Below are 26,057 nucleotides of genomic sequence, written 5' to 3' on the forward strand. Positions count from 1 at the left end.
CTAATTTTAATGTGAATTATTTTGAGTAATTTGATTTCATAAGCTGAATCAAATACTCACATTATGTTGCAAAAGGTAAGCAAAGTGATCCATGAGTTGATCCGAGCTTGTTGCACATGCTGACATGCCATTAAGCATGAAAACTTGGGGTAGGTTCACGTAAAAGGCAATAAGTAAGTCCTATAGTGCCACTCAAGAAACTTAATATGAAAAGAACTTGGGGTAGGTTCACGTAAAAGGCAATAAGTAAGTCCTATAGTGCCACTCAAGAAACTTAATGTGAAAAATGTGATAATGTGAATTATTTTAAGAATGTGATTATATTTTATTAGCATAGGATATTGGATGGTACATTTTCTTCACAAGTTGAAACCTTACTAAAGCAATTTCTTTTTGTATGGTTGGGTTAGGTGAGTAAGACATTATTTGTACTGGGCAAACGAGATGTACTGAAACGTCAAGATTGACTCCATGAAATGTCTCGCATGCTTAATAGTACCTGGCTTTTTCTGATGTTGTTTGTTTAAATTAGTAACATTTACATCTGGTAAATGGTCATGCTCCTTCAGATGGTAGTGCATACAATTTTCACTTTAAGTAAGCTCTAAAATACTGGTTTAAAATTTCAATCGAAAGTTTTCTCACGTCCACAGCAGTGTGAATTTCCTCTCAACAAAGTTTTCGTTCAGAATGGTATAGAAATGATTGTTGTTTTTGTTGTCAATGTTATTGAGCAGTAACCATGTTGTAAATGGTGAAGATTGACAAAAAATTAATTGAGCAGTAGCCATATTATGAGTGGTGAAGTTTGTGAATATTGTCTCATATAAACAATAGGTTGTAATAATTTTATGTTTTGTATTCATTTAACTAAAGTGTAGATGTATAATTTTTTGTAGCTCACTCTACTAGTAATGATCTAACTACAAATGTGTTAATGTATTAATCTTTGCTTCTGTTTGTTATTTGACATGTAATATTAGATATGCTATTGAACTTCACCGTAACTTTGAAGTTTGAGTTTCATTTTTCATGCAATTTAATGTGACATGATACCATTGTCTTTAAAATTATTTTAGCTCCAAAGAGTTTTAAAGTTTATTAATATATAGGTTATAAGCATGTTGCCATATAATGTTGGTATTGTATTGGTACTCTTTTCTTTTAGCAATTTTGTTTTCTTGCAAATAACAAATCATATTTTGATCTCATGTGCTGTTGCAAGTTTAGTAAATTGTAAACAATAGTTTGGCGTGGGTAAGCCCATTGGGCGCCAGTATGACGGTATCAGAATGAGTACCATCATAATGTGAAAAATAAAATAATTTTATTACTCGAATTTTACGATTTGAGCTCGTATTTGGTGATTTATATTTGTACAAAATTAATTAGCATCACTTTGGCTTTGATATAACTGAAGTACATATGTAAATTGCACGTATTTAAAAATGTTTTATATCTCAGCGATGTAATTTGGTTAATGAAGTATCATGAAAAATTGCCAATTTATTCATAATCGCACATATGTTTGGTTTCAGCAGCTTTTATTTGCTCATTCATTAACATATGGGTACGAACATGTATTTAAAATGTATTATTAGCATGTACAAACCATTTGAAATTAATTTTGGTTGATTTTCGACAATAAACTTACGATTTGCTATAAGGAGCACCTTGAAGAGTAATCCTAAAGTTGTGAAGTAATCCTAAAATTGTGAAACATAGCCAACTCACATAAAGGGAAAAATCTAAGTGGCGCGTAAATAACCTTTTTCCCACCAAAATTGTAAAACTTAAAATTACTGAAAAAGGTAAAAAGAAAATACATAAACATGTGATAGAATATTGTAATATCTATTTTATTGTATCTAATTTATTTTACATGCGTTTTCATGCATAATATCTGTACAATTCAAAAATTGTCATTTGAAAAGTATTCGCAAGTTTGTATTCTGTGCTGAAAGTTGTAACAGTGTGAGTTTGGAGACACTGCTTCATCTTTAAGATCACGGACGACGAGAATGGAGTCACTAAATATTTCGGAGAACTAAATTGGAAATATTTTATGTAAAACAACAAGATTTGTCCAGGAAGGGTGACAAAAATGTCACAAAAAGAGCAGTAACGGTTTTTCAATCTTCAGAAAGGCCGTGAAGAACCTAAAAAGTGAATAGGACATTAAAAAGTGACCGGTCCATAGGACGTTAAAATGGCAGCCATCTTATCTTCATAACGAGCCAACAGATAAGTATTGTGGATATATATATGTAGCTACATAAATGAAAGGCCTAGTTTGTTAATATACATAAAGTGTGCACTCTGAATGTGGAAAGTCTGTTGAACGTATAAATACACATAATTCGTCTTGGATTCTACTGTTCATAAACGAGCATTTTGGTGCAGATTTTATCGGTAAAATCTACGCAAGATCGGAAGCAAATATACTTGGCATTAAATTGACTTGAAGCGATAAATGTGAAGACAAACGTGTAATATGTGAAAAAGTTAACGTAATGCAATATTTATGCTTCATTATATATATATATATGAATGTGTACTGAATTTATGTATGAACTTGAAAACTCAGTTGTTTTATTTGTTTAAATACATCGTTCGTTAACACTTGATTTTGGTAATTTTCCTTATATTTTCAAAAGTGAATAAATTATTGTGCCAGTAATTTTACAATATATATAAAATTTTAAACTTGTATTTCTCGTAACTTATGATGTAAAGACTTAAAACCATTTTCATTATTCCTTTTAAAAATATATGACCGTGTCATTCACTAAGCCGAGGAAGAGTGTCATACCATCTCCAGGCAGACCCAGGTATATCTTTCCATTCTTCTATGCTGATCCTTTCTTCAAGGGTATAAAACTCAAGTGTTGTGTTTTGCCATTTATGTGTAAATGTTACCTCTCGCACGTTACCATTAAGCTATCCATGAGCAGCGGGTATGCCTTCATCGAGGATGAATACGCTACACTACCCAGAATTCGATCCCAGTTCCTTAGGGAACGTTACGTAATATTCCAACCTCTAAAAGATAACACTTCCGACACCACGTAATACTTTTTACAAGACACCCTCCTGCATGTATCCAGGAATTCCTATTCCTCTGGCCTCCAGGACAATCTTCTTGTACTGATGTCCTCCAATACCAAACTCTCCTACTGCGATACCTGTAACACCTTCTTCCTTTCTTTTTCCCTTCATTCGTCTTGTATTTACTAACTTCTAGACTTCTTACTAGCCCCTTTGCAAACTTTTGTTAATGTATGACTGAATTGTTATAAATTAACAACTACTGTAGGCTTATACACTACCTACTGCATCCAATTAGTAACCTTTGTTGGTCAAGAGAAGATAAAATCTTACATTTACTAGTACTTGTATAGGGGGTGTATGTAAGTAAGTACAGTGCAAATAGGGGTGAGTCAACAAAGATTAATGATACTTTCTAATTGACTCAAATAAACAGATACATGTACTGACTGAGATTGTTTATGTCATGTTAAGATAGTACTAGCTAGATCTTGAATTCCACTGTGAACAGTAGGAATTAACTGGTGTTCTATTGGTATCAGCCCATATGGGTAAAACTGCTGATACTTTAAAGATCCAATTTACCTATAATCTGTAATTTAATGCAAAATTCTACCATTTTGATGTTATATTTATGAATACAAAGATACAATTCATATACACATGTTTTCTAAAGTAAAGGTAAAAAAAAAAAGGTAAAGTGCTCCCCTGTGCATAGCACCACGCCATGAAGGCGTATAGGGGGTGTGGGGGTAACGCCCCACACTTTCTTGATCCAGTCGTGAGTAGGGGTGATGTGATCAGCATAATGCCCCTGACTGCCTTTACCCCCCAGGGTTTCCCCCAGGTACCCATGTTATTCGACGCTGGGTGGGCACCGGGGCCGCTTCCATTGTTAGAAAAGTTCCCGGATTTGAACCGGCCAGGGATCGAACCCGGGACCTTTAGCATGGTAGTCAGACGCATTACCGACTGAGCCACCGCGGTCTTCTAAAGTACAGTTTCTTTTTTAAAAATATACAGTTTCCTTTTTCTGATGAATACAGGAACATCCAACAGGTTGTGACATCCATTCTTCAAGTAATACAACATGAAGACTTGAAGATATCGTTTCAATCGTTGGTCAACGTGCAAATTGCTGTATCGATGCAGGAGGGATATACTTTGAGTAATAAACAGGCAATACATACAGGTAAACAAGTTACTTTTTCCACGACACAGGGGCCACCGAAATTAAGAAAACCTTTGAAAGTAAGTCTCACGGAAAAAGTTAGAAACTTGTTTATGTGTATTTATTATACAACCATGTCTCTTATTCCCCAAACATGAAAACAGGCAACGTTCAAATATTTTGTTTCCTTTTCATTTTTATAATGACTGTCTCATTACTTAATTGTCAGACTGTGTATAAAGTTCTCATATACAGCCTATATATATATATACTCCCTGATAATAAATTAGTAAAAACTGCAACTTTTGTACACCAATTGTATAGCTATCTAACAAATACAAGTCTAATAAAATTGTACTTACCCATCATTATTTCTAAATGAGGTGGACCATTTCGTTTGCAGTTTGGGGCTACATTTTCTGTAGTTATAGTGAAATCAACAGTAGACACATCCGTTCCGTACCATTTTCCACATTCTGGATTATCCACTTTGCTATAATCAACCTTCTTTCTTCTATCCATTGCTGTGAAAGGGGAAAAAATATTACAAAATGGCATACTTGAGTTCTTTGAGGAAATTTATTTTATTGTTATTATTATTAAAGTAAAGACTGAACATAAAATTCACTATCAATGATGATGTTTAGAGACCATTTCTTTTGTATCCTTATACCTAATGCAATCAGAATAAAAGACACAAGGAAGAGCAAAAATTGCTTGGTTTGATGTTTCTCTGAATCAGTGCACTTATATTAAAAACTAGCTATAAAATTATACTGTATTTGGTTTTCAATACATTCGCTATTTTACTCCCATGTAAGATTAATATGGGTAGAGGTATTCTGGCTCAGGCATACACAACCTAACAGCAAGGGCGTACTTATACAAGTACAAGCAGTACTTATACAATGAAACTTGTCAATAATGTTAGGTTGTTGAACTTAATTGTGAAACAAGAATATTTTTTATAAGTATTATTAATATTTTAACTGAAGATGAAATTTTAATTATGGTTATTTTGTTAAATATATTACATGATTATAACTGTAACACTATTGAAACCAAAAACAATTAATGATGAAAGGAGCATGCGTTCTGAAACATTTCAAAATTTCACAATTTTTTACTATCAATATTTTGTCATATTTCCACGAGCATCTACAACTTCTTGTAATCTTCTGGGCATTGAATCTGCCAAATGAAAATAAGTTTTTTTCCATTGTCACCCATAACTTCTTCAGCAGCTCTTGTAACTCTGTGATGGTAGATGGCTGTTTTCATGAACCTCTTTCTTTAATTGATTCCATGCATTCTCAATTGGGTTTAAGTCAGATGAGTTACCAGGCCATTCAAGAACTGGTATGTTATTGTCATTCAACCACTTTCGAACCGATTTCTTCCTGTGAGCTGGCGCACCATCATGCATAAAGTACTGACATTCATGAATTGGCAAGAATTTCAACATATGTTCTTCCAATACTTTTATGTAATGGTAACCTGTCATGATTAATTTCTTGGGGAGAAAATATAGTCCCCCTCTACCATACGTAGCACTGAATTCACCCCATACCATCACACTAGCCGGATGTTTAAGAGTTTTAATAGTGTACCTCGGATCATACTGCGACACATTTTTCGGTCTTCACACAATTTTTGATACTGATCTAATAAGTGTAAACGTGCTTTCGTCAGAAAACATTACATTTCACCAGTCTTCTGATGTCCAGTGTCGATATTTTCTGTAGACATTTAGCCTTTTCGACTTCATAATTGAGGTTAGAAGCGGTTTCTTGGCAGCACGACAAGCTGGTAAGTGAAGGTCTTTCTGTAGTTGATGTTGTATGGTGCGAATGGATACATCACTTAGCAGATCTGGATGCTTCTTCTTCAACTGTGCGGTTGTGATCCATGGATTTGATACAACTTCACTTTCAAAATCTTGTCGGTTCGTGGCGACGTTTTTCTGGTATCCCCAGAGCCTACTTTCGGGTTATGTGTTACCACGCCAAGTGGTAGACATGCAGCTGCTTTTTTGAGGTCGTAAATAGCCTGTCTTGAAACTTGCAAATCAGCTGCAACACGAATCACAGACATACCTTGTTGAAGCAAAGCCAAGGCACAAGTCTTCTCTTCCATTGTCAACTTCTTCCCCCCCCCCCCATTGTTTTCTTAGGCAGAAACAATGAAATGATGAAACTGCACACTTCTGTAACACAGAGAAATTGTTTGCAATGGATACCACTACCGGGACAACTTTTCTCTGGTTCCTTTGTAAAGACCATTAGTCAGAGCATAACCACAACACTGTCAGCTGTTGTTCACTGAACAATCACAAGATTATAGACTCCTCCCACATTGTTTATTTTGGAGTAAAACAATGGCACAGTTGGCACACGCGATAACTAGGGAGACAAATTTATGGTGAATAAAACTGAGGAGAGTGGTAAATAAAATGTAAGATCAGCGGTATATACCAGCGGTGGGAAAAAAAATTTCACACAATTTTTCATTATGAGAGGAAACAACATACAAAAGAGCTATAAATTAATAAACTACTTCATTTTTATATACTGTACACATACACAAGTACTTAGCTGTCCAACCAAAAAGAAAACATCAACACAAAATCACTTCATTTCTAAATTGCATTTCTCAAGTGATTTATTCATTGTATGTATTTGTTGCTGTCCAACAAACAAAATAATCACTACTGCACATACACAAACACATGTTGAAAATCACATGATGATAAAGAAAATTCATTCATGACTGAACACAAATGACACCATTGTTCCCCTTGATGTGCGGGAACAGACTAATCTTATCGCTGTTACAGCTAGCAAGTTCAATGAAACTGGAAGTTGAGTAGACATTCGGGGGAAGAAAGGAATGCAGCTTGACAGGGAGCGAAGTTTTTGAACTGAGATTATGTGCATGGGAAATCCAAATTTGCAGCGTCTTCCTGATGTGATCGAAGATAAAACGTTCTTCGGCTGCAAGTGGTAGAAAACTTTAGGCAAACATATCGTTACAAATCGACAGTTTGTGCGCACAACCTCGATTGCCGGTTTTTGCATGTTTTCTACTTAATTTGATGATATTTCACGGTTATTTCGCGAAAAATAGTTCATTTCGTGGAAAAGCACACATTTCGCATTACTTCGCGAATAAAACCCATGCATATTTCATCATTGGGGGTGTAGTTACATGCAGAATGTTCAAAATTGCATCTTTTTTTCACATTTCGCGATTTCGAGCATCGCAAAAATGCATATTTCATCATTGGGGGTGTAGTTACGTGCAGAATGTTCAAAATTGCATCTTTTTTTCACATTTCGCGATTTCGAGCATCGCAAAAATTCAATGTCCCTAGCGATAACCATGTAAAGATTTCAATTGCATTCAAATGTAAAGATTTCCATTGGGGCCACTGTAATTTCACATAAGATAATTAATCACAAAAGTAATTTCAACCAGCAATGTTGTTGCCAAACTAATGAAAATTACACAGTTTGCAGTACTCAGACAAAAGAAAGATGCAGGCAGTGGAGATGAAATGTTTAAGGAGTATATTGGGGAAGACTAGAAGGGATAGAATAAGAAATGAGGAGATCTGACAGACAGTGGGGGTAGTGAAGCTTCAGAACAGAATAGATCGGACACATGACGATGAGATGGTTCGGACACATGAAGAGGATGGGTGCAGACAGACTGCCAGTAAGAGCTTACAATGCACAAGGAGTGGGAGTAAGGCCAAAGGGGAGACCAAGATGTCAGTGGAAAGAGCAGATAGTGGAGAGAAGAGGACAAGATTGGAACACCGTGGAAAGAGAGAAAGAAGATCAGAAGAAAATAGAGGCTTGACTTCTATGCTGACTCAGCCAGAGGCAGGAAATGCCGAAGGATGATGATGATGACACAGTTTGCAGGATATTTAGATCCTGCAATCATATTTTTGAAAACTCTGCTTGATTCCCAGATTCTGGAATACTCAACATTGGTGTCAGTTCAACCGTAAATTATGTTCTTGTACGTATTAATGTTGCATGGAAGGAACCTTACATTAGGTGAAATTGATGAAGTGACGCTTACAAAAGGAACGTCCAAGACAGGACTTGAAGTCAAAGTTTCGGTGACCAGATTGTGAGTCAATTGCTCAATGCAGTGTTTGGGCTTCCAAGGTGACAGGTAAGGCATGAATGTTAATTATGTTCTTACATACATGTCACAATAAATCTTGTGCTACAAATGTAAGACAGGAAATCAAGAAACAAGACCTCAAACTCAAGAATCACAGACTTAAGGTATAAATAATTTTAGTGAGATTGTATGTTTCAAATCTGATTCTTAGCAGATAGGAGGGGGTGATCAGCCCCCAAATGAAACCATGCTTGTGTATCAATAAAAATTGTGAATAAATCTTCTTATATTGTATTTTTTGTTATTTTAACTTTTAACAGACAGTAGCCTCACCTGCCTGTAAGCCTCTATGGACAGGTTTCCAGGTGCATGTTCCTCAAATGTGAAGTCATGTATGAAAAAATCTTAGTAGAACTATCTGCCAAAGAAAGGTGAGATTTGATTTCTTTCCTGGCCTTTCAAGGGAGCTGAAATTTATACATTTTCTCTACCCCCCCCAAAAAAAAATTAATAATTTTACACAAAAATTATTATTCTTCTCTATGGCCACTGCAATGAACTCAAGTGAATGAAAAAAAACTGATATGTATCACTCTTGCCTCCCTATAAGTCGTGTTGATAATCGTTAACAACTTAACGAAACATGGAACATTTCTTTCTGGAAATAAAGCTACTTTCTCAAGATTCATGCATTACAAATAGAAATAATACCCGTTATGTTTTGTAACTCGAGTATGTCATACCTTCGCATGTCTACAATGAACAGAACTGAAATAAAATGTGTAGTTTCGGAGAAATGACACTAATTGCTGCCATGTGGTCGATTTTATGAACTGATGAAGAAATGTAGAATCTTGAATAAACTAATTGCAACACAATTATTTTACCTGCATTACTAATCTGCTTTGGAATGAACACATGCCACCACCGTGAATGCCTATGTTCTTCCCGCTTGACGTAGCAGCTCGAGCAGCCTTCACATGGCAACACATACTCCAGCTCTGCATCACAATTCCACGTTATGTCCTTGTATGAAGAGAATACATATGTCACGTATGAACGGAGAGATCCCCAGTACCAGTACTTGTCCTTTCTATCTTCCGCATCTCTGAAGGCTCCCCAGTTGACACGACCAACTGCGTAAACAGGTTTTCCTGGGATTTCACTTTCAGTCTGTAATGGGGAAGCAGTTATTATTATGTTTATTGTTTTTGTTGTTATTATTATGTACATACACATATCCTTTCAAATCCAACAAACAAAATCGCTATCAGAATTAAAAATTAATGCTAACATATGTAGTTAAACACCAAAGCTATTTTTTAATATTGTCTCACAAGATATTAACACAATGAATATAATGTTAATCACAAAATATAAATAAGAAATTTAGCAGTTGTACTGTTACACTGCTATGCGGTAAGTCAAATGATACAAATTCATGGTGTCCCGTGTTGGGGAAAGCATAAGTGTCTCAAAAATGTGAATTGAGAAAAAAAGTGAATGTTTACACATTTTCTAGGTATCATAATTTGAAGCAACTTTTATGCAAATATTTTCTTGGAATTTCAATGCATTTAACATCATAATGTACTTACATACAAGTGAAAAGGATAAGGAATGCAATTCAATTATGAGTTTGAAAAATAGGGAATGTTCAAATATATGAATTCTTACTACAATGGAATGCACTTTTGTTGTAAATACTTTGCACATGATATCAGGTAACAACTGCAACATAATTACTTTGCAACTAATATAGGATGTCTTCACACTTGTCATTTTTGCAATGGTCTCATCAGTGGTGTATACTGGGTAAATAATCTGGACTATCTCACTATATCACAATGTTCAAATGGGCAAAAAATTTGATTGTAGAGAGGGAGAGGCAGTTCTTGTTCATTTTAAGGGATTTTGAAATATTGCGAAATATTAATGTAGGCCTAGACGAGAGAATACATAACAAACTTCTTAGCTTGTATATTCTTTTGGAGTGTCCGAGACCTACATATCTTCACGATTTGAAGCTTGGGGTCTCCTCGTTGGCGTAGTGGCAACTTCGTCGCCTTGAAACAAAGGGATCCCAGGTACGATACCCGGTGGAGACATACAGTGGTTCGGATCCCACATTAAACTATAGGTCCAGTCCTCTCTCTGTGTACAAAGTGGACTAAAAACAAAACATTAGCAGCGGATTTGAAGCGTATCTTGATACGTAATCCGAGTAAATTGCTTGTTAATTAAGTCATTAATTTATTTCACTACACAACACAGCACATATCATTCACAGTATAATCCACGCACTGAACCCTACTCTATACAGTGACCTGCCTTGAAAGAAAAAAGTTCCGCACACCAAGGAAATGAACCCAATGCGCTTCCACTTGAACTACAGAACAAGAGTAGCTGGCAGCTTGGCACTGTCCTTTGTCAGTTCGATTATTTTTAGGTGCGGCCATAAGCATAAACCATAAACGGACACCCAACAAACTCCCCAACTTCACCTCACCCCCGCATCTACTCTGGGTTGTTTGAAGAGATCAGCAGCTGAGTCCCGTGAGCTTAGCATGACAAGACATTTAGCATGAATTCCATCAGTGTTGCGAACCCCCTGTTCCCAGCGTGGAATCTTCACAGGAACGGGGAATTTTGGAGAAAGGAAAAGGGTTGCTTGTGACAGAGAAATTCCCCCTCATGGGACTCCTTCTGCATTCAAAGAAAGAGGACAAGATTGCCAACTCCTAAGGAATTAGTGTATCAACTTCTAAGAAATAAGTGTGCCATCTCCTGAAACGCCATCATCTTCTTATTAAAATTAACAATTTCATGCACATTTTCCGATCGATTTTTCTCCTCTTATGAGCCTGGGCTTCACAGATAGCCTAGAATATACGCCTCTGGGTCTCATTTTTATTATCTAGTAAACAAGGATGGATACGGAGACACTTAAACACTAGACTTAGCTAATTTAATTTTAATTATTGTTTGTCTCATTTAACTACCCTTATTTGTGTAAATCGTGGTAAGGAAGATGAAAGGATGAATGAGAGAGAAAGAGAAGTAATTGGGAGGAAACATTCAAGGCGAAGTTTTCTGTTTTTTTACTTAGGTTTTTTCTAAGTGCACTTTATGCTCAGACAGGCTAATCAGAACTGGACCTACAGTTTAACACCTTAGGTGAAGATGGCATACATATACACCATCTGCAATGTGCTGTTGCAGTGCAGAAGACGTATAGATACACCATGTGTTTGCTTCGACTGCAGATGGCGTATACAGTGGAACCTCGATTTTTACGTTTTTCAGGGGACCAAGCCAGAAAAAACTTAAAATGCAAGAAAAATGTAAATTCGAGGAAAATTTTGTAATATTTTGCTATGTTGGGACCATCAAGATTGAATGTATAATGCGGGAAAATGTAAAATCGAGGAACATAAAATCAGGGTTGCACTGTATATTCACCCAGACAGGTACACAATATTCACGTTGGGTGAAATTGTTCTAGCTGTAGTAAAAACAAAAACAATAGCAGAAGAAGAAGACAAAATGAAGAAGAGGAAAAAGAAGAAGATAAAAAAGAAGACAGTAAATGTACGTTAAACTTAAGAAAAGTTGTCTGCTCTCATGTGGTGTATAATAGAACAACGAAATATGGCTCAAAAATGAAGTTTATGTTTCAAAGACTTCCACACCAGAAATATTCATTATGCATAAACCTGAACTACATACATGTCGACAAGTTATATATAATTGCATTTTTGTATTATTGTATAATTGTATTATTTACATTTGTTGTGAAACATGAAAGCAATTCTACAAAGAAATACAATATAAAAGAATAAGGCAGGCAAACACTGGTGCTTTATTTAAGTTAATTTTGTTCAATGGAATTCTGCTAAAAAAAAACTACATTTTCCAGTAGCAACTTGTTCAGAAAATTCCACACTCAAGGTGTTAAAGCAGGATCCAAACCTTTGCAATGTGGCTCTACAGAAATCGAACCCAGGACACCTTAAACCTTAAAGGACAGGCCATGACACAGGTGTCACAGCAGGTATTTCCCTTAACGATGGCTTGCAACAACGATGTCACAAGCAGCTGTTTCTCGTAGTATGTTACTTTTCTAACACACTGTAACTTGGATAATGATTCGGAGATACATGTTTTGAGTTCTGCATGAGTCTAGAGGTAAGTAATCAACAATTAGTAAAGTTTAATTTTCATTGTTACTATTTTGGAGGGGGGGGGTTTAAAAATTGTGCATCTTTTGCGATAAAAGTAAGATAACAAATTATTTTTGTAGCTTTAAATTTTTTTGCTCAATATTGAAAAATATTATTTTTCTCCAAAAGTATTACAAATAAGTGCGTACCTTTTTCCACATCAATGGCAAACATACCAGGCATTATGCAGGTACCTTTTGGAGATTCACGTCCTGGCATAATCTGCACGGGGGTCCGATGAATTTCAAATGTCATGTAAAATAATAGTTAGTTTCACTTTTTTCTTCTTCTTCTTTTAACTGATTACGGAAAATTTATTTTTTTCCCATCAGGATTATAGCCCAAAGTATACTGAACAAAACAAGGTATCATTTGTACCTCTAGCATTCTTAGTTCCGGAAATATAAAATTTCATTTAGAAGCATGCAGAATTTCAAATTTCCCACTGAAAACACACTTGGGATTACTGCAAATACCTGGAAAATCTGACTCAGCATCTAAGGGTTATTTACAAGACAACAGTGTTAGCAACAACATCATTGGATGGTCTCAAAGCATCCAAGTTGCTTGTTGAAATCTAACATCACTGTATCTTAACTAACCTAGCCATGTGAAAATTGAAGTTCAAACAGAGATTGATCCTTTGGTCTTAGGTTTGAGATTTGTTTAAGTTTACTTCATGCACAGAGAGGTTACTCGAGACTGGACATACAGTATAGGATCTGAACCAATATGTACCTCCACTGGGTAGTGAACCCAGGACCCCTTGATTACAAAGCAATGACATTACAACTATGGTATCAGTAGGGGAATGCATATTTTGTTTTTGATGAAAACAACGAAATGTGAAATACATTGTAGTGTTAATTTTTCATGTTTCTGAAAGGTGTGAGGTGCATTTTGCTACCATGTTTTGTCACAAAATAATGCGAAATGAACTGCAAAATGCAAAATAGACTCTTAACCCTTATCCAGGCAAGCTATTTTTGTAACGTGTCTGGGCAAGCAGTGTCTGTCGGACACTGCATTGTTTTAAATGGATCTTGCCCGTCTAATGCAAAATTTTTGTTTCATCGCTGTGGAAACAAGCGAGTAACATGATATTTAACCTAATCATCATTGATATGTCCATAATTCTTGTATGCTTGTATTAATCATCATCATCATCGTAATTGCATTTCTTACAAAGTGAAAAATATCATGTTCGCAGGAAGTATCATTTGGAGTGTGACAAAAAATATAAGCAACAGTGTCTGATAGACACTAGTTGCCTGGTTAAGGGTTAAACATGAAATTTAGTGTTTATTTACTGATGCAACACCTTCTGAGGTCTGAATTATCCTGTGAGTTATGCAAATCATGGAAAATTGATTAATTCTGCTGTAAATATTTCAGAAGCAAAAATGGACTCCTTTACGCAGGAATAAACTTAACACTCTGATAACTATATAAATGTGCAATTAGAAGCAAAATGTTAATTTTGTGCAATAAGTATAGTTTTTAAATCAAATTTAGGTTTTTATTCACCATTTTAACACCAAAATACCATTTTATACAGCACTTTTTATCCTGAAATGTGCCAAGCTTTTGTACTGAAATCCCTTTCAAATGAAATTTCCCTTCTGGGAAGAACCCGCCACGTGAATTCAATTTTAGAACGAGGTTAAACACTGACAGTCATTTCTTCAATAAATGAATCGTGTCGATCTCTTTTGAATCGAACTTTCACCAGCTAGACTAGAAATGACAGATCTCATAGCGCTTCAGGTAGTTCTTTTTGAACAAAAGAAGTGTTGTTCAGTTTATATTGCATATTTGGCTGCATTTTTCGCGTTCAAGTGCAAAATTCGGTGTTATTCTGAAAAATGGCATAATTCGCGTTATTTCAAGATTCCAAAACACCGAAAACTTGCCTCCTTTGTCTACCCAAATGCATTTTAAAAACTTTATTTTGCTTTCCTCAACTTTTCGGTGTTATCATTAAAACGAAAAACTTCACGTCCCTACGTACATCTTGATCCTCAAAATAGATACAATTACAGGAACTTAATAATGACATGGCATGATATCTAAATCTGATTTGTAAGTAATTCTTCTCAGTTATACATATTATTTTCTCTTCACCTTGACATATGTATAACTCAGGTTCAACTGTATTGTACTAAACATGTACAGTACAATAAAAAAAAATTACAATGAATATGACACAATGAACAACAAACTATAAAATAGCATCACACTGTAGTTAAGAGTATAGCTGTATTTATATATGATTTTTTTAAAAAAACATTTTTAATATTTATACACTGTACTGAATAATGTTGTTATGGGGTAAGGCTTGCAGTTACATACAAAAAAGGGGGGAACCCCTAACGAGAATGCCTCCACCCGCATACATTCAGGGGATGTGCTTTTTACCCTGGTGCCTTTTAATAAAAAGCAGGGCGTCAATTTTCTCTGAATTGTGGTTCCCCTGTTTATCTGTTGATAAATTTTATTTGAGTTTACATGTAAGTAACTACAATATGTTACAAAGGCTTGTATTTGCAGAGTATAACTCTGTTACATTCATGTAAAAACAGCAGATGATAGTTTTAGGGTATGTCAACAAAAAACAACCGCCATGGCTAACAAGTAGGGGTATGCATATTTCGTTTTTTGACGAAAAAACAAAATGTCAAAAAACACATTGTAGTGTTCACTTTTCATGTTTTTGAAAGGTGGGAGATGCATATTGCTACCATGTTTTGTCACAAAATAATGCAAAATGAACTGCAAAATGCGAAATTAATGAGTGATATATACAATTTCTAGTCAATATTGGTCTCCTAAATATGAAAATGTAGTTAAAAATCGCAATTGACTAATTATAATTGAGTTACAGGGCATTGTTGATTTGGAGAAGTTCCCTATATATATGGTATTGCATAGCTGTAAGAAGTAAATGTTGAGTTTTTCTTTTCTTATCTTATTTTTTTATTATTTGTTGTAAGGAAAGGGGGAACTGTTAAAGACCAGCCACAAAACCTCTTTATTCATTGTTTTGTGAGGTGTTAATTTGTGCAGGCGTGATTGTGGCTTTATAAAACTAGGTTGAGTGTGTGTGTGCATTTATCGAAGATCGTGTTTGCGTATTACGTGGTCTTTTTATGGTAAGGTTGACATTTAATTAAATTGCTGAGTGATGTTAAAAAATGCCACGTAAATGCATTATCAATGCTAACAATGTCTGTTATGTTTGTGGTCAAATTATGTTTTCTGGACAGCAGAGAAATATTACCCCTGCTGTAAGAACAGCCTACAATCTATATTTCGGTAAATACTGCAAATTTGGAGATGAAGATAAATACTTGGGCTCAACATTTCCGTTGTAAGACCTGCTACACGAATCTGCTGGACTGGACGAATCACAGAAGACCATTGATACCATTTGCTATTCCCATGATTTGGCTGGAGCCCACAAATCATACAGACGATTGCTTATTTTTTTGTATGGTCCCATCAATACAACGTTATGTCCAATACTAAAAATAAGACAATTGTATTTCCAAATATTCGTTCTGCTTCTCGTCCTGTGGTGCATATTAATGAACTACACAAGGTTAGCCAAGGCAGAGCTATTAGCCTCCAAAGTTCAACAATGGAATTTTCTGGCTAGTAATGTGAATTATTTTCCTGTAGTTTACGGTTATTACAAGCATAAGAAAACAGTTTTTTTCCTTTGTGACGTTTCAGGAGAACACACGCTCCTTTCATCAGACATTTATTTTCATTTTGACTCTGATGAAAGGAGCGTGTGTTCTCCTGAAACGTCACAAAGAAAAAAACTGTTTTCTTATGCTTGTAATAACCGTAAACTACAGGAAAATAATTCTATCATGCAAGCAATGCGTACATACAAGAAAAACTAGTAATGTGAAGGTGTCATTTTAGCGTGAAGGTCAAAAAATGTTGGAAGAATACTTTTCATTGGGGCTATGGGCATTAAGCACATCTGCAAAGAGTGGCGGTTGTTCATAGATGCATCGGTATAAAGTTTAAAAGCTGTACTGCTTCATAACAGCAATCAATTGACGTCTATCCTTATTGGTTATTCTGTGTAAAACAAAGAATCGTATGACAGCCTAAAATTCCTCCTTCAATCAATTAAATACAACAACTAGGTACATACCTATGGAAAATATGTGCAGATTTGAAAGTCATTGCTATTTTAACTGAACTTCAACAAGGCTATACCAAATATTGCAGTTTCCTCTGCGAATGGAATAGCAGAGACAGAGCTTCTCATTTTATTAAAAAGGATTGGCCATTACGTCAAAGTATGGAAACTGGAAATATGAATGTACCTAATGAACCTCTCGTTGAATCTGAAAATATTATACTTCCTGCACTTCATATAAAGCTTGGACTGATCAAAAACTTTGTCAAAAAGTTGGATCGATACTCTTTGGTATTCAAATATCTACTTAACAAATTTCCAAAAATCAGTGAACAGAAAATTAAGGAAGGAATTTTTGTGGGCCCTCAAATTCGTCAACTTCACCAGGACGAGATCTTCGAACACCTGCTAAGTGATGTTCGAGAAAGGTGAATGGAGTTCTTTCGGAGAAGTCTCCAACAATAATTTGGGAAACAAACATGCTGAAGACTACGAAAAACTTGTAAATAATTTGGTTTCATCGTATCAAAAAATGGGTTGCAATGTGTTTCTTAAATTGCATTTTCTACTCATCTCAATTTCTTCCCGAAAAGTTGTGGGGAGGTAAGTGACGAATACAGTGAGCGTTTCCACCAACAAATATCTGTAATGGAGAAAAGATACCAAGGGAAATGGAGTAGAGGAATGCTTGCCAACTATTGCTGGACAGTAACCAGGGATGATCCTGAACTTCACTACAAGAGGGAAGCAAAGAGGAAGCGGATTTAATCCCACGTAAGTAGTAAAGAACACACCGTACAGTAGTATAGTAGAAAATATTTATTTTGTGATTAATGTAAAAACTATGATTCATGAATTTACTTGGAAAGACAGATGGAAATGTACCCACGTTTTGTACTGTTCGCATAATACAGTTCAAGCGTAAAAGTCACATGCACACCAAGCATACGTCATTCCACTACGTTAGAACATTGGGAAACCCGACTTTTCGACAATACCTCGTATAATTCTTAAACCGGAAGTCGAGTGGCATTTTCATTGTCAGTTTCGTGTTCAGCATCATGGATTGATAAAGAAAAGTGAATTTTCATCCATGTCGCAAAAAAAAAAAAAATTTGTTGACCAGTGTTATCTGCCACTTTTGGCTAATATGAGGATGAGTGATGATATGATGAAATTGGTTATTGGACACTCACAAGGATTCGAACCCGGGACCCCTGGCATCGTAGACCAGTTCCCAATTCTGTCCTCTGCTTAATTTTGATTGGTATGGCTCGTTGTCCGCAACATGGCAGTGCAGTCTAAAGTGTGCTAGTTCGAGTCCCCGTGGGAAAGCATAACAAATATACAACAATGACTGGGAGTTCCTTATGCTGACCACACATCACCTGTCACTGGTTGGCTGATCGCTCACCTCTGCTGAGGCATGTGGGACTGTGGCTGATAGTCCATAGGTTCCCTTTTGGTGCAGGTTTCTATTTTTTGTGGGTTGTTGCTATGGCTTTTGCATGGAACAATGAATAAATTGTGTAGAATACAGTTTTTAGTATATACCTGAAATCAAAAACAAATATCTTAGTAGCTCAGTGGTAGAGTCAGATTTTTTACATAAATTTTCAAGAAGCTAGCCAGCCCTGTATTTGCCTGACTCACTCAGAAATACTCAATGAATAAACTTCAGTTGGGATGGTCAACCATCTAATTTCAACCCCCTTTTTCCTCAAAGTTCATTGTAAGAGGCAGTAAACATTTATTTTTAATACAAGCCAGCCAACGTTAACCTCGGTGGCTGTGCGATCTAAGGTACTGTGCTTTGGGCTCTGACTGTGGGATGGCATGAGTTCGAGTCTGCCTGGGTTCAGTCTCTGGGTTCTCGGCCATTGGGAGGAAATTGGGGAGTTACGAGTGAGCAGCGGAACCCAATCATAAAAATCTCCTATAACGGCTGGGGGTTCGACGTGCTGACCCCACGTGACCCCATTACTGGTTGAAGATCTCCACACCTCTAGGTAGAATTGTGGGAGGGAGACCAAGGCCCTCCTTACGGGCTGTAGAGCCACGGGTTATTACAAGCCAGCCAACACTTTGTTCATCCAGAAATATACTAACCTCTAACGCCTCAATTTTCATAACATCCACTGGCCTCAGAACTTCCCTTACAATGGCCATGGCAGCTTCTGCAAGAGACTTCACGTAATCAGAATCCTTTGTAAAGAGAGCTTTGCCGACTGTATTGGTTCTCCCCAGGGGTAGAAATCCTATCGGGAATTTCCTTATTGCCTCTTCGTTGTCAGGTCTTCTCAGGAGCCCAGTAACTGCCTGCAAAATATTATTATTATTATTATACCAACCTGTTAAGACCATTCCAAAATGATAATTTGCTGCCACTTCACATAATGTTGTGGTCGAGTTTTTGTTCTGATCTACTCCGCAAAATTAGATATATTGAGGAGTATGTACAATGCCACAAGCACGAAACCATCAAGCAATGCTCAGCAAGGCAGATATTCACTCATTGAGAAGACTGATCATTTACTTGACAGCTTTAGTGTGTTTTGCTCATTGAAGAACCAACAGTACCACACATGCATATTTTTTTACACCAATATTTCCTTACGACACAAGTTAAACATGTAATACACCTTGTTAGTTGAATTTCTCCAGAAATCATATTGAATTTGACACTGTTAAGGCTCACCTGCACCTTTGGCCAATATCAGTGATACCATTTTCAAAATTATATCTGCTTAGAATTCATTCTAGAGCATTCACATGAATCTGTGTGGTTTGATTTCATAGTTGTCCAGCTATTCACAATAGTTTACAGAGTTCCCACGTGAATTAAAAATGTATTTTCCCGAGTTTTCCAGAATCGTCCAAGTTTTTCCAGAGTACTCAATTTATTTAATTTATTTTACAATACACTACATTTCCCCTCATAGCCATACCATCCTCACCTTTTTTCAGTTACTATTATTAGATTGTTATTTAGCATAGCTTTTCAGCAACTTTTTAATGAATGAATGAATTGTTGTTTTAAGTCCACTTTATGCACAGATAGGCTAATAGGGACTGGACCTACAGTAAGTGGGAACCGAACCACTAAGTGCCTCCAATGGGTATCGAACCTGGCACCCCTTGATTACAAGGCAACAAAGCCACCACTGCACCACCGGGGATGCCCTCAGCGACTTTTGATTAATCACGATAATGAGGATGAGTGATGATAGGACAAAATTTACAAAGAGATTCACAAAGAACACCCATGTCCAGCCCAATATTCAAACCCGGGACCTCTGGATATTATTACAGAGTGGCCACTCTACGACCATTATAAAATTCAAGTATAATTCCCAGTTTTTCAAGGCGAAATTTAAAAAAATTCAAGGGTCAAAGCAAATGTTTTCTCCTTATTTCAAAATTACAAGTATTATCGCCTCTCACCATCCACACACACAAATAATTAACAGTATAAAGGGTCTGTATGATTCCAATGTATCCAAAAATTCTAATTCAATTCAATTTAACAATATATATACTATTTAAAATATTCGATTTAAGGTACGGAGTTTACATTTGTCATTTCAGACTTGAAGTACATCTACAAACCCAAGCCACAAATGTTACGGGATATAATGATCAAATCTAATTCTAGGATAATTTTGTTTTATTTTCCAAGCAACTTCCTTTCTCCTTCCTCAATAGAAATAAAAGCTAAACTGTGAAGAACTTGCCTCAGGGCATTTGTAATGTATGAATTCATTTGATTAATAAAAGTTGAAATTTTTCACGTCTATGTTGAAAAATTCATGTAGAATTCACGCATAATTCCCGGAGCCAATAATTCATGCATAATTCCTGGAATTCCCAGTCAGTAGCCACCCTGTATTATTATTAGAGATGGGACAGCTTAATTGTTACTGTATTGGTATCAGTGTATCAGTAATAGAGTGAGATTACTTTCGTAACATCTCTGGCTGTTTTGCATTGGCAGCTTTGGAGCGAGTCATAAGTCCCGGAGCAGCCAATCAACAAACGAACCGCTGGCGTCATCTCTACCCAGCACCTATCGCTATCCCTGTTGCACGCGCTCTGGACTGTTGGTAGGCTCACTAACTGGACTCGCGTGGTCAGCTGGAGTTGTTATGAAAAATAATCTGACTCTACCTACTAGTGATAATTTTACCAATCTGATATATTTATAAGTAGTCTGTAATTTAGTGTAGTATTCTGCCATTTTGTTATTATTCTTATTATACAATTTTTATGTCATAGTTTTGTAAAGTAATGTCTAAATACATAGTTCCTTATTAACTCTAGACCACTAACCCATCCTAATTTTAACGAGCTTAATTGTCTTACACAAATAAAGTACAGTAGGACGTAATGTAATTTCAAATTAAGATCTAACTGATAATAATAAATACTTTACATTTTGAATATTGGAGAACATTTTTGGCACTTTTATTATTACAAAGAAAAAGTTTAATTTGCAAAATATTATTTTTAAATCAATTATCTGATGCAATATTTCAGACACTAAATTTTGCATTTCCAAGACTGTTAAGTAACAACAACTGTAAATAAAATAAAAAGGTAAATGAGAAACTAAGAAAATTACATTTTTAGACTCGCAATACTATGTACGAATGAGAAAAAAATAATAGTTTTGATAATCACAAATGGTTTTGTAGATGGTTTTGTCAGTGAACATGTTCCTCCCAGTAAGGGTTTGTGTTCAAGGGTTAAAGACAAAACCCCTTGAAACTAATTGAGGAGGTAAAAGAACAAGTTGATTTTTGGTTCTCTGAAAAAAATGCATATCAGTTGACTTTGTCATACTAATAACAAAACTAATTCAAGAATAAAATGGCAATGTGTGAATATAATTTAAGGACTAAGGTTGTAGATATTTGTGGGGTAACCATTCTGAATGTTGAATGATTTTTCGCAAGTTTTATAGGACTATTTGGAAGTACTTTAGAATACCGGAAATGGTTGTGAGAGTAAGTTTGAAAGTTGGACAAGCTAATTAACACAGTTATCAGTTTCACTAAGTAGTATTTACCGGAGAAATTATGATTTGAATAGTAGCTTACGTGAGCATCGGAACTTTGCATCGACCAGCCACTCTTGATGTCTGGTTGTCTCAGAGACGGAGTTTTAGCAGATTTCATGCGAGACTCGAAGGCGGTTTTGGGCTTGGAACCAGATTTTTTACGTGCTCAGGTGTTGGAAGCATTTATGGATGTTTTATAAATGCCACGAGACCCAAATCTATCCTGCCTAACCTAACACATTTAGCAATGCAATACTTCTTCGCACCCTATGCATGTGAAGCAGATGACAGCAGCAGTCTGTACCCAAGACAAGTGTGAACAAACAGCTGATTGGGAACAAAAAATCATACACATAAGTATGGAAGGGAAAAATTATTGTCAAGATGCAGTAAATAATCACTAAAACTGTAAAGTATGTCTTAACAGATATAAATAGAATGTGAACCATGTAAAAAATGCCTGTGTACCATGATTAATTCTGAATTATACAATTGGGACTTGGATGCAAATATTTTCACACATCTGAGTAACAGAAGTTTACACATGGACACAATAGTAATAAATATGTAATGCAAAGTAAACATATATCTAAAGCCTATAGCTTCAAACCAGCTTGTGTAAAGCAAATTAATGAAGTTGTAATTATTGGTGTATATTGAAAGTGTTTATGATCAACAGGCAGGAGCATATTCTAGCCCTTCAGATGTACTTCATAGGGACTCATTGCTCAATTAGATGATTTTACCTGAGTATTTTAAATTTTTGAAATTCCCTGAGATTTCCAGGTTCTCCAGGTATCGAACCTTGGTTCAACAGGTGTAGGTAGCACAAAACTATTGTAAATATCTAACAATTTGTGTGGTTTAATTTATAACCAGCCATCTGCTAGAGTTTAAAAACCTTAATAGGGGTTAAAAGGTATGATTGATTTGCTTTATTTTACTTCGCTTCTTGTGCCACTTTTAGCTAATTTGCGAAGATGGAGATGAGTGATGATATGATGAATGGACACTCACAAACATCCATGCACAGGACAGGATTCGAACCCAGGACCCCTGGTGTCGTAGCGCGATGCTAACTAGGACAGCCCTTGTTGAATGATCATCTTAATTAGCACCGCCAAAGAACACTACGCCGAAACCCTTTTTAATTAATTTATTGGACTATATTATGTAACCCCTGGAAACACATACCTGGCTGGTGTAATGGCCTGAGGTGGTGTCCTGCCTAGGACTGTTGACGCTCACTCACACACACACACGTGTTTACTAAACTTCAATGTCTGCCTTGTTCATCCACTAAGTTCTCTCTATCGCAATCACAAAGCTGTGCATCGCAACTATCACAAAACCTCTCGCAACTCTCTATCAACCGTCTATCATAACTGTTCCGTATAAACTGCTTTTTCTTCTCCCCCGACCGCACTATATATTTCTTACCAATATCCTGTTCGCGGAAGTCGGGGGACAGGCACCTTTAGTAAAATGCTTAGTTTTCCCTAGGCAGGAAACAACTCAACGGAACCTTGGCAGGCCATATACACCACAGTATGCATTACGAGTTGTACATGTGACTTTGACTCAGTTTCTAATATGTTGATGACACATGCACAAAATATCACATTTTTAAATGAATTATGTGGTTTAATTTTTTTCAGCAAAACATTCAGGCTTGAACGTGCATCTCTGATATACTGTGCCATAGCTCTATCAACTAAGCTACAAGTCAGCACTAATTTTGCCTCATTTTTCACTTTCAGTGTTTTATTTGTGTCAATTTGTCTCTGTCAGTGATACTGCAACAGGATCAGTTGCCTTTGAAACATGGGCAATATCGATGCGATGATGCAACAAATGCTGTTGCAGTATCACTGCTTGACTCTATTTCACATAGACAAAGCAGATGAAGTGAAAGTTTAGGTGAAAGCAGGAATGTCTCAGTAACTCAGTTCGTAATGCCAGAGACTTTTCTTTGAGTTCTCATTAAGCCTACATTGTTCGATTAAATTTCTACGTAGTACAGTTCCGTGCAAATTAATAGGAACACAGCAATTACATCCAAAAATTTACATTTATTGTCTTACAACATAGAATACTTCAACTTTTTCAAACATATTTGTACATATATTCATTTTTCACATAAGGTACAAACAGATTATCATTTCTAATAGTTAATATGTCCTCCTTTTTGTTTTATAACTTCAATTACACATTTTGGCAGAGATTCTACAAGCTTTGAACATATTGCATTAAGTTCATTGTCATTGAACCAAACACGAACAAGAGACTCAATCACTGCTTGCTTTGTGGAACAGTTCAGTTTTGATATTCGTAGTTTGCAAATAGCCCACAAATTCTCGATTGGATTTAGATCCGGGGAGTTCCCTCGCCACTTTAACACTCGAATATTGTGCTCACTCATAAAATTCTGTACTTTTTTGGCAGAGAGACAAGAAGCCAAATCTTGCTGGAAAATGCCTTAGCCATTTGGAAACTTCTCCTGGAGCACTGGAATAATTTTCCTTCTCAGAACATGTATGTATTTGTCAGCATTCATCATACCATCAATTGGCACTAATGATCCTGGTCCTTCATGGGTGAAGAATCCCCAAAACATTTTCTTGTCAGGGTGTTTTACGGTCTGTTGCAGATGTGCTGACGTTACAGATTCATTACTCGACCGACGCACGTATTGAACCCTCTGTCCCTGGACCTCAAAATGTGTTTCATCTGAGAACACAACTTTCTTCCAGTCGTCTTCTGTCCAACTTCGTTGAGCACGGGTCCACAAGAGACGTTTCTTGCACATTGCAGCCGAAAGAAATTGTTTTTTCAATGGTTTCCTGGCTTTCCATCCAGCTGCAAGAAGTCTACGTCATACATTGGAAACGTCCAAATGCACTCCTTTGTCCCTCAATTCCCGTGTCAATTCCACTGCAGTTAGAGCCGGGTTTTGTTTACTTTTCCTGAGAAGAAATCGGTCATCATATGGCGATGTCTTCTTCTTCCTCCCACATTGCCCCTTTTTATTAGGTGAAATGGAACCAGTTTGTCTGTACTGCTTGATAATTCGATTTACGGTAGCTACACCAACAGAGAATTTTGCAGCTATCTCCCTTTGCGTCATAGACGTATTTTGCGAAAAAGTCACAATCGCAGAACGTTTCCTAGGTGTCATATCCATTGGCAGAATCTCACCGACATCTCCGCCACAATTAGCCTACTGATTATATGGAACAAAATACACTTACGAATGCATAGATATGTACACAAATGCAAAGGGTCAACGCACGAGACGCCTGACTGTGTCAACAATGCTCAAGTTAATGCATAGAAAACGCAGGAGATAAAAATAGCCACAGCGTGTACATTGCTGCCACCTACTGTGCAAATGCTGACAATTCAGACAAAAAAGGAGCTTGCTCCGATTTATTCGCACGGGACTGTATATCATCTCCTGTGTGTGCAAAATTATAAGTTTAAACTTTTTGTCTCCGTTCTTAACTACAGTTTTGCATGTACAAAAGCAAATTTTGTGTTTCTAAAACCAGTCGCAAGACTGAAAAGCTACAGAATCAAAGAAAAGATGCACACACAATAAGGATTTAACAATTTCTAAGTACAAATTAACAAACAACATGCTCTGTAAAGAAAAATGAACTGCACATACAAGAAACCTGAAAATAACATGCAATAATAGAATTGTTTGTATTTCTCACAAGTAAAGGGTCACTTATGTTGAAACAAGTTGCCCGGTAATGCATATATTTTTGGAAAGTACTCATCTTAACTAAGGTACAGGTGAAGTATTAGGGGCAATGGGTCGGTGGTTAAGGAGATAAGGGATCTCAAAGTTAACATGGGAGTCTACGGGAAGACCCTAAAATCCGTCGCCGACTGACGCTAAAGCACTAGTGTTTCACCCCAAATATAGTATGATGAGATTTTTAGACGAAATGAATGTCCAACAACTGAACACAACCAAATAATAACACATTTTGTTATGAAATTTGAAAGTAATTTGTTATTTGGAAGCAGAAAACATGGTAATTGGATTCAAAGAGTGATACAATAATGTGAAGTTCAGAAAGAAGTGTGTGGCTCATACAAATGCTCATCTCGCAGTGAGCCACACTTTACAAAATGCAATGTCGTCGCACTTGAAGGTTCCGATCAAGTTGAAGCAGAAGTCACTATTTCCCTGACTTGTTCTACCACATAAAGCCAAACTTTTAGATAAACAAGTCAGAGTTACTA

General features: G+C 36.2%; 1 protein-coding gene across 1 annotated transcript in view; it reads right to left on the bottom strand.

The window, feature by feature from the left end:
• Mulk (acylglycerol kinase-like protein Mulk) overlaps nt 1-26,057 on the bottom strand; it is a 44,675-nt gene that overhangs the window by 11,211 nt on the left and 7,407 nt on the right. Inside the window, exons 4-6 of the mRNA XM_083125820.1 lie at nt 18,851-19,060; nt 9,247-9,532; nt 4,582-4,743 (exon numbers count right to left, since the gene is read on the bottom strand). Of these exons, the coding sequence (XP_082981946.1) occupies nt 4,582-4,743; nt 9,247-9,532; nt 18,851-19,060 (658 nt within the window). The remainder of the gene's footprint in view (nt 1-4,581; nt 4,744-9,246; nt 9,533-18,850; nt 19,061-26,057) is intronic.

The sequence above is a fragment of the Lepisma saccharinum genome, chromosome 7, assembly GCF_977018435.1.
Source record: "Lepisma saccharinum chromosome 7, izLepSacc3.1, whole genome shotgun sequence".
In the NCBI taxonomy this organism is placed as follows: Eukaryota; Metazoa; Arthropoda; class Insecta; order Zygentoma; family Lepismatidae; genus Lepisma; species Lepisma saccharinum.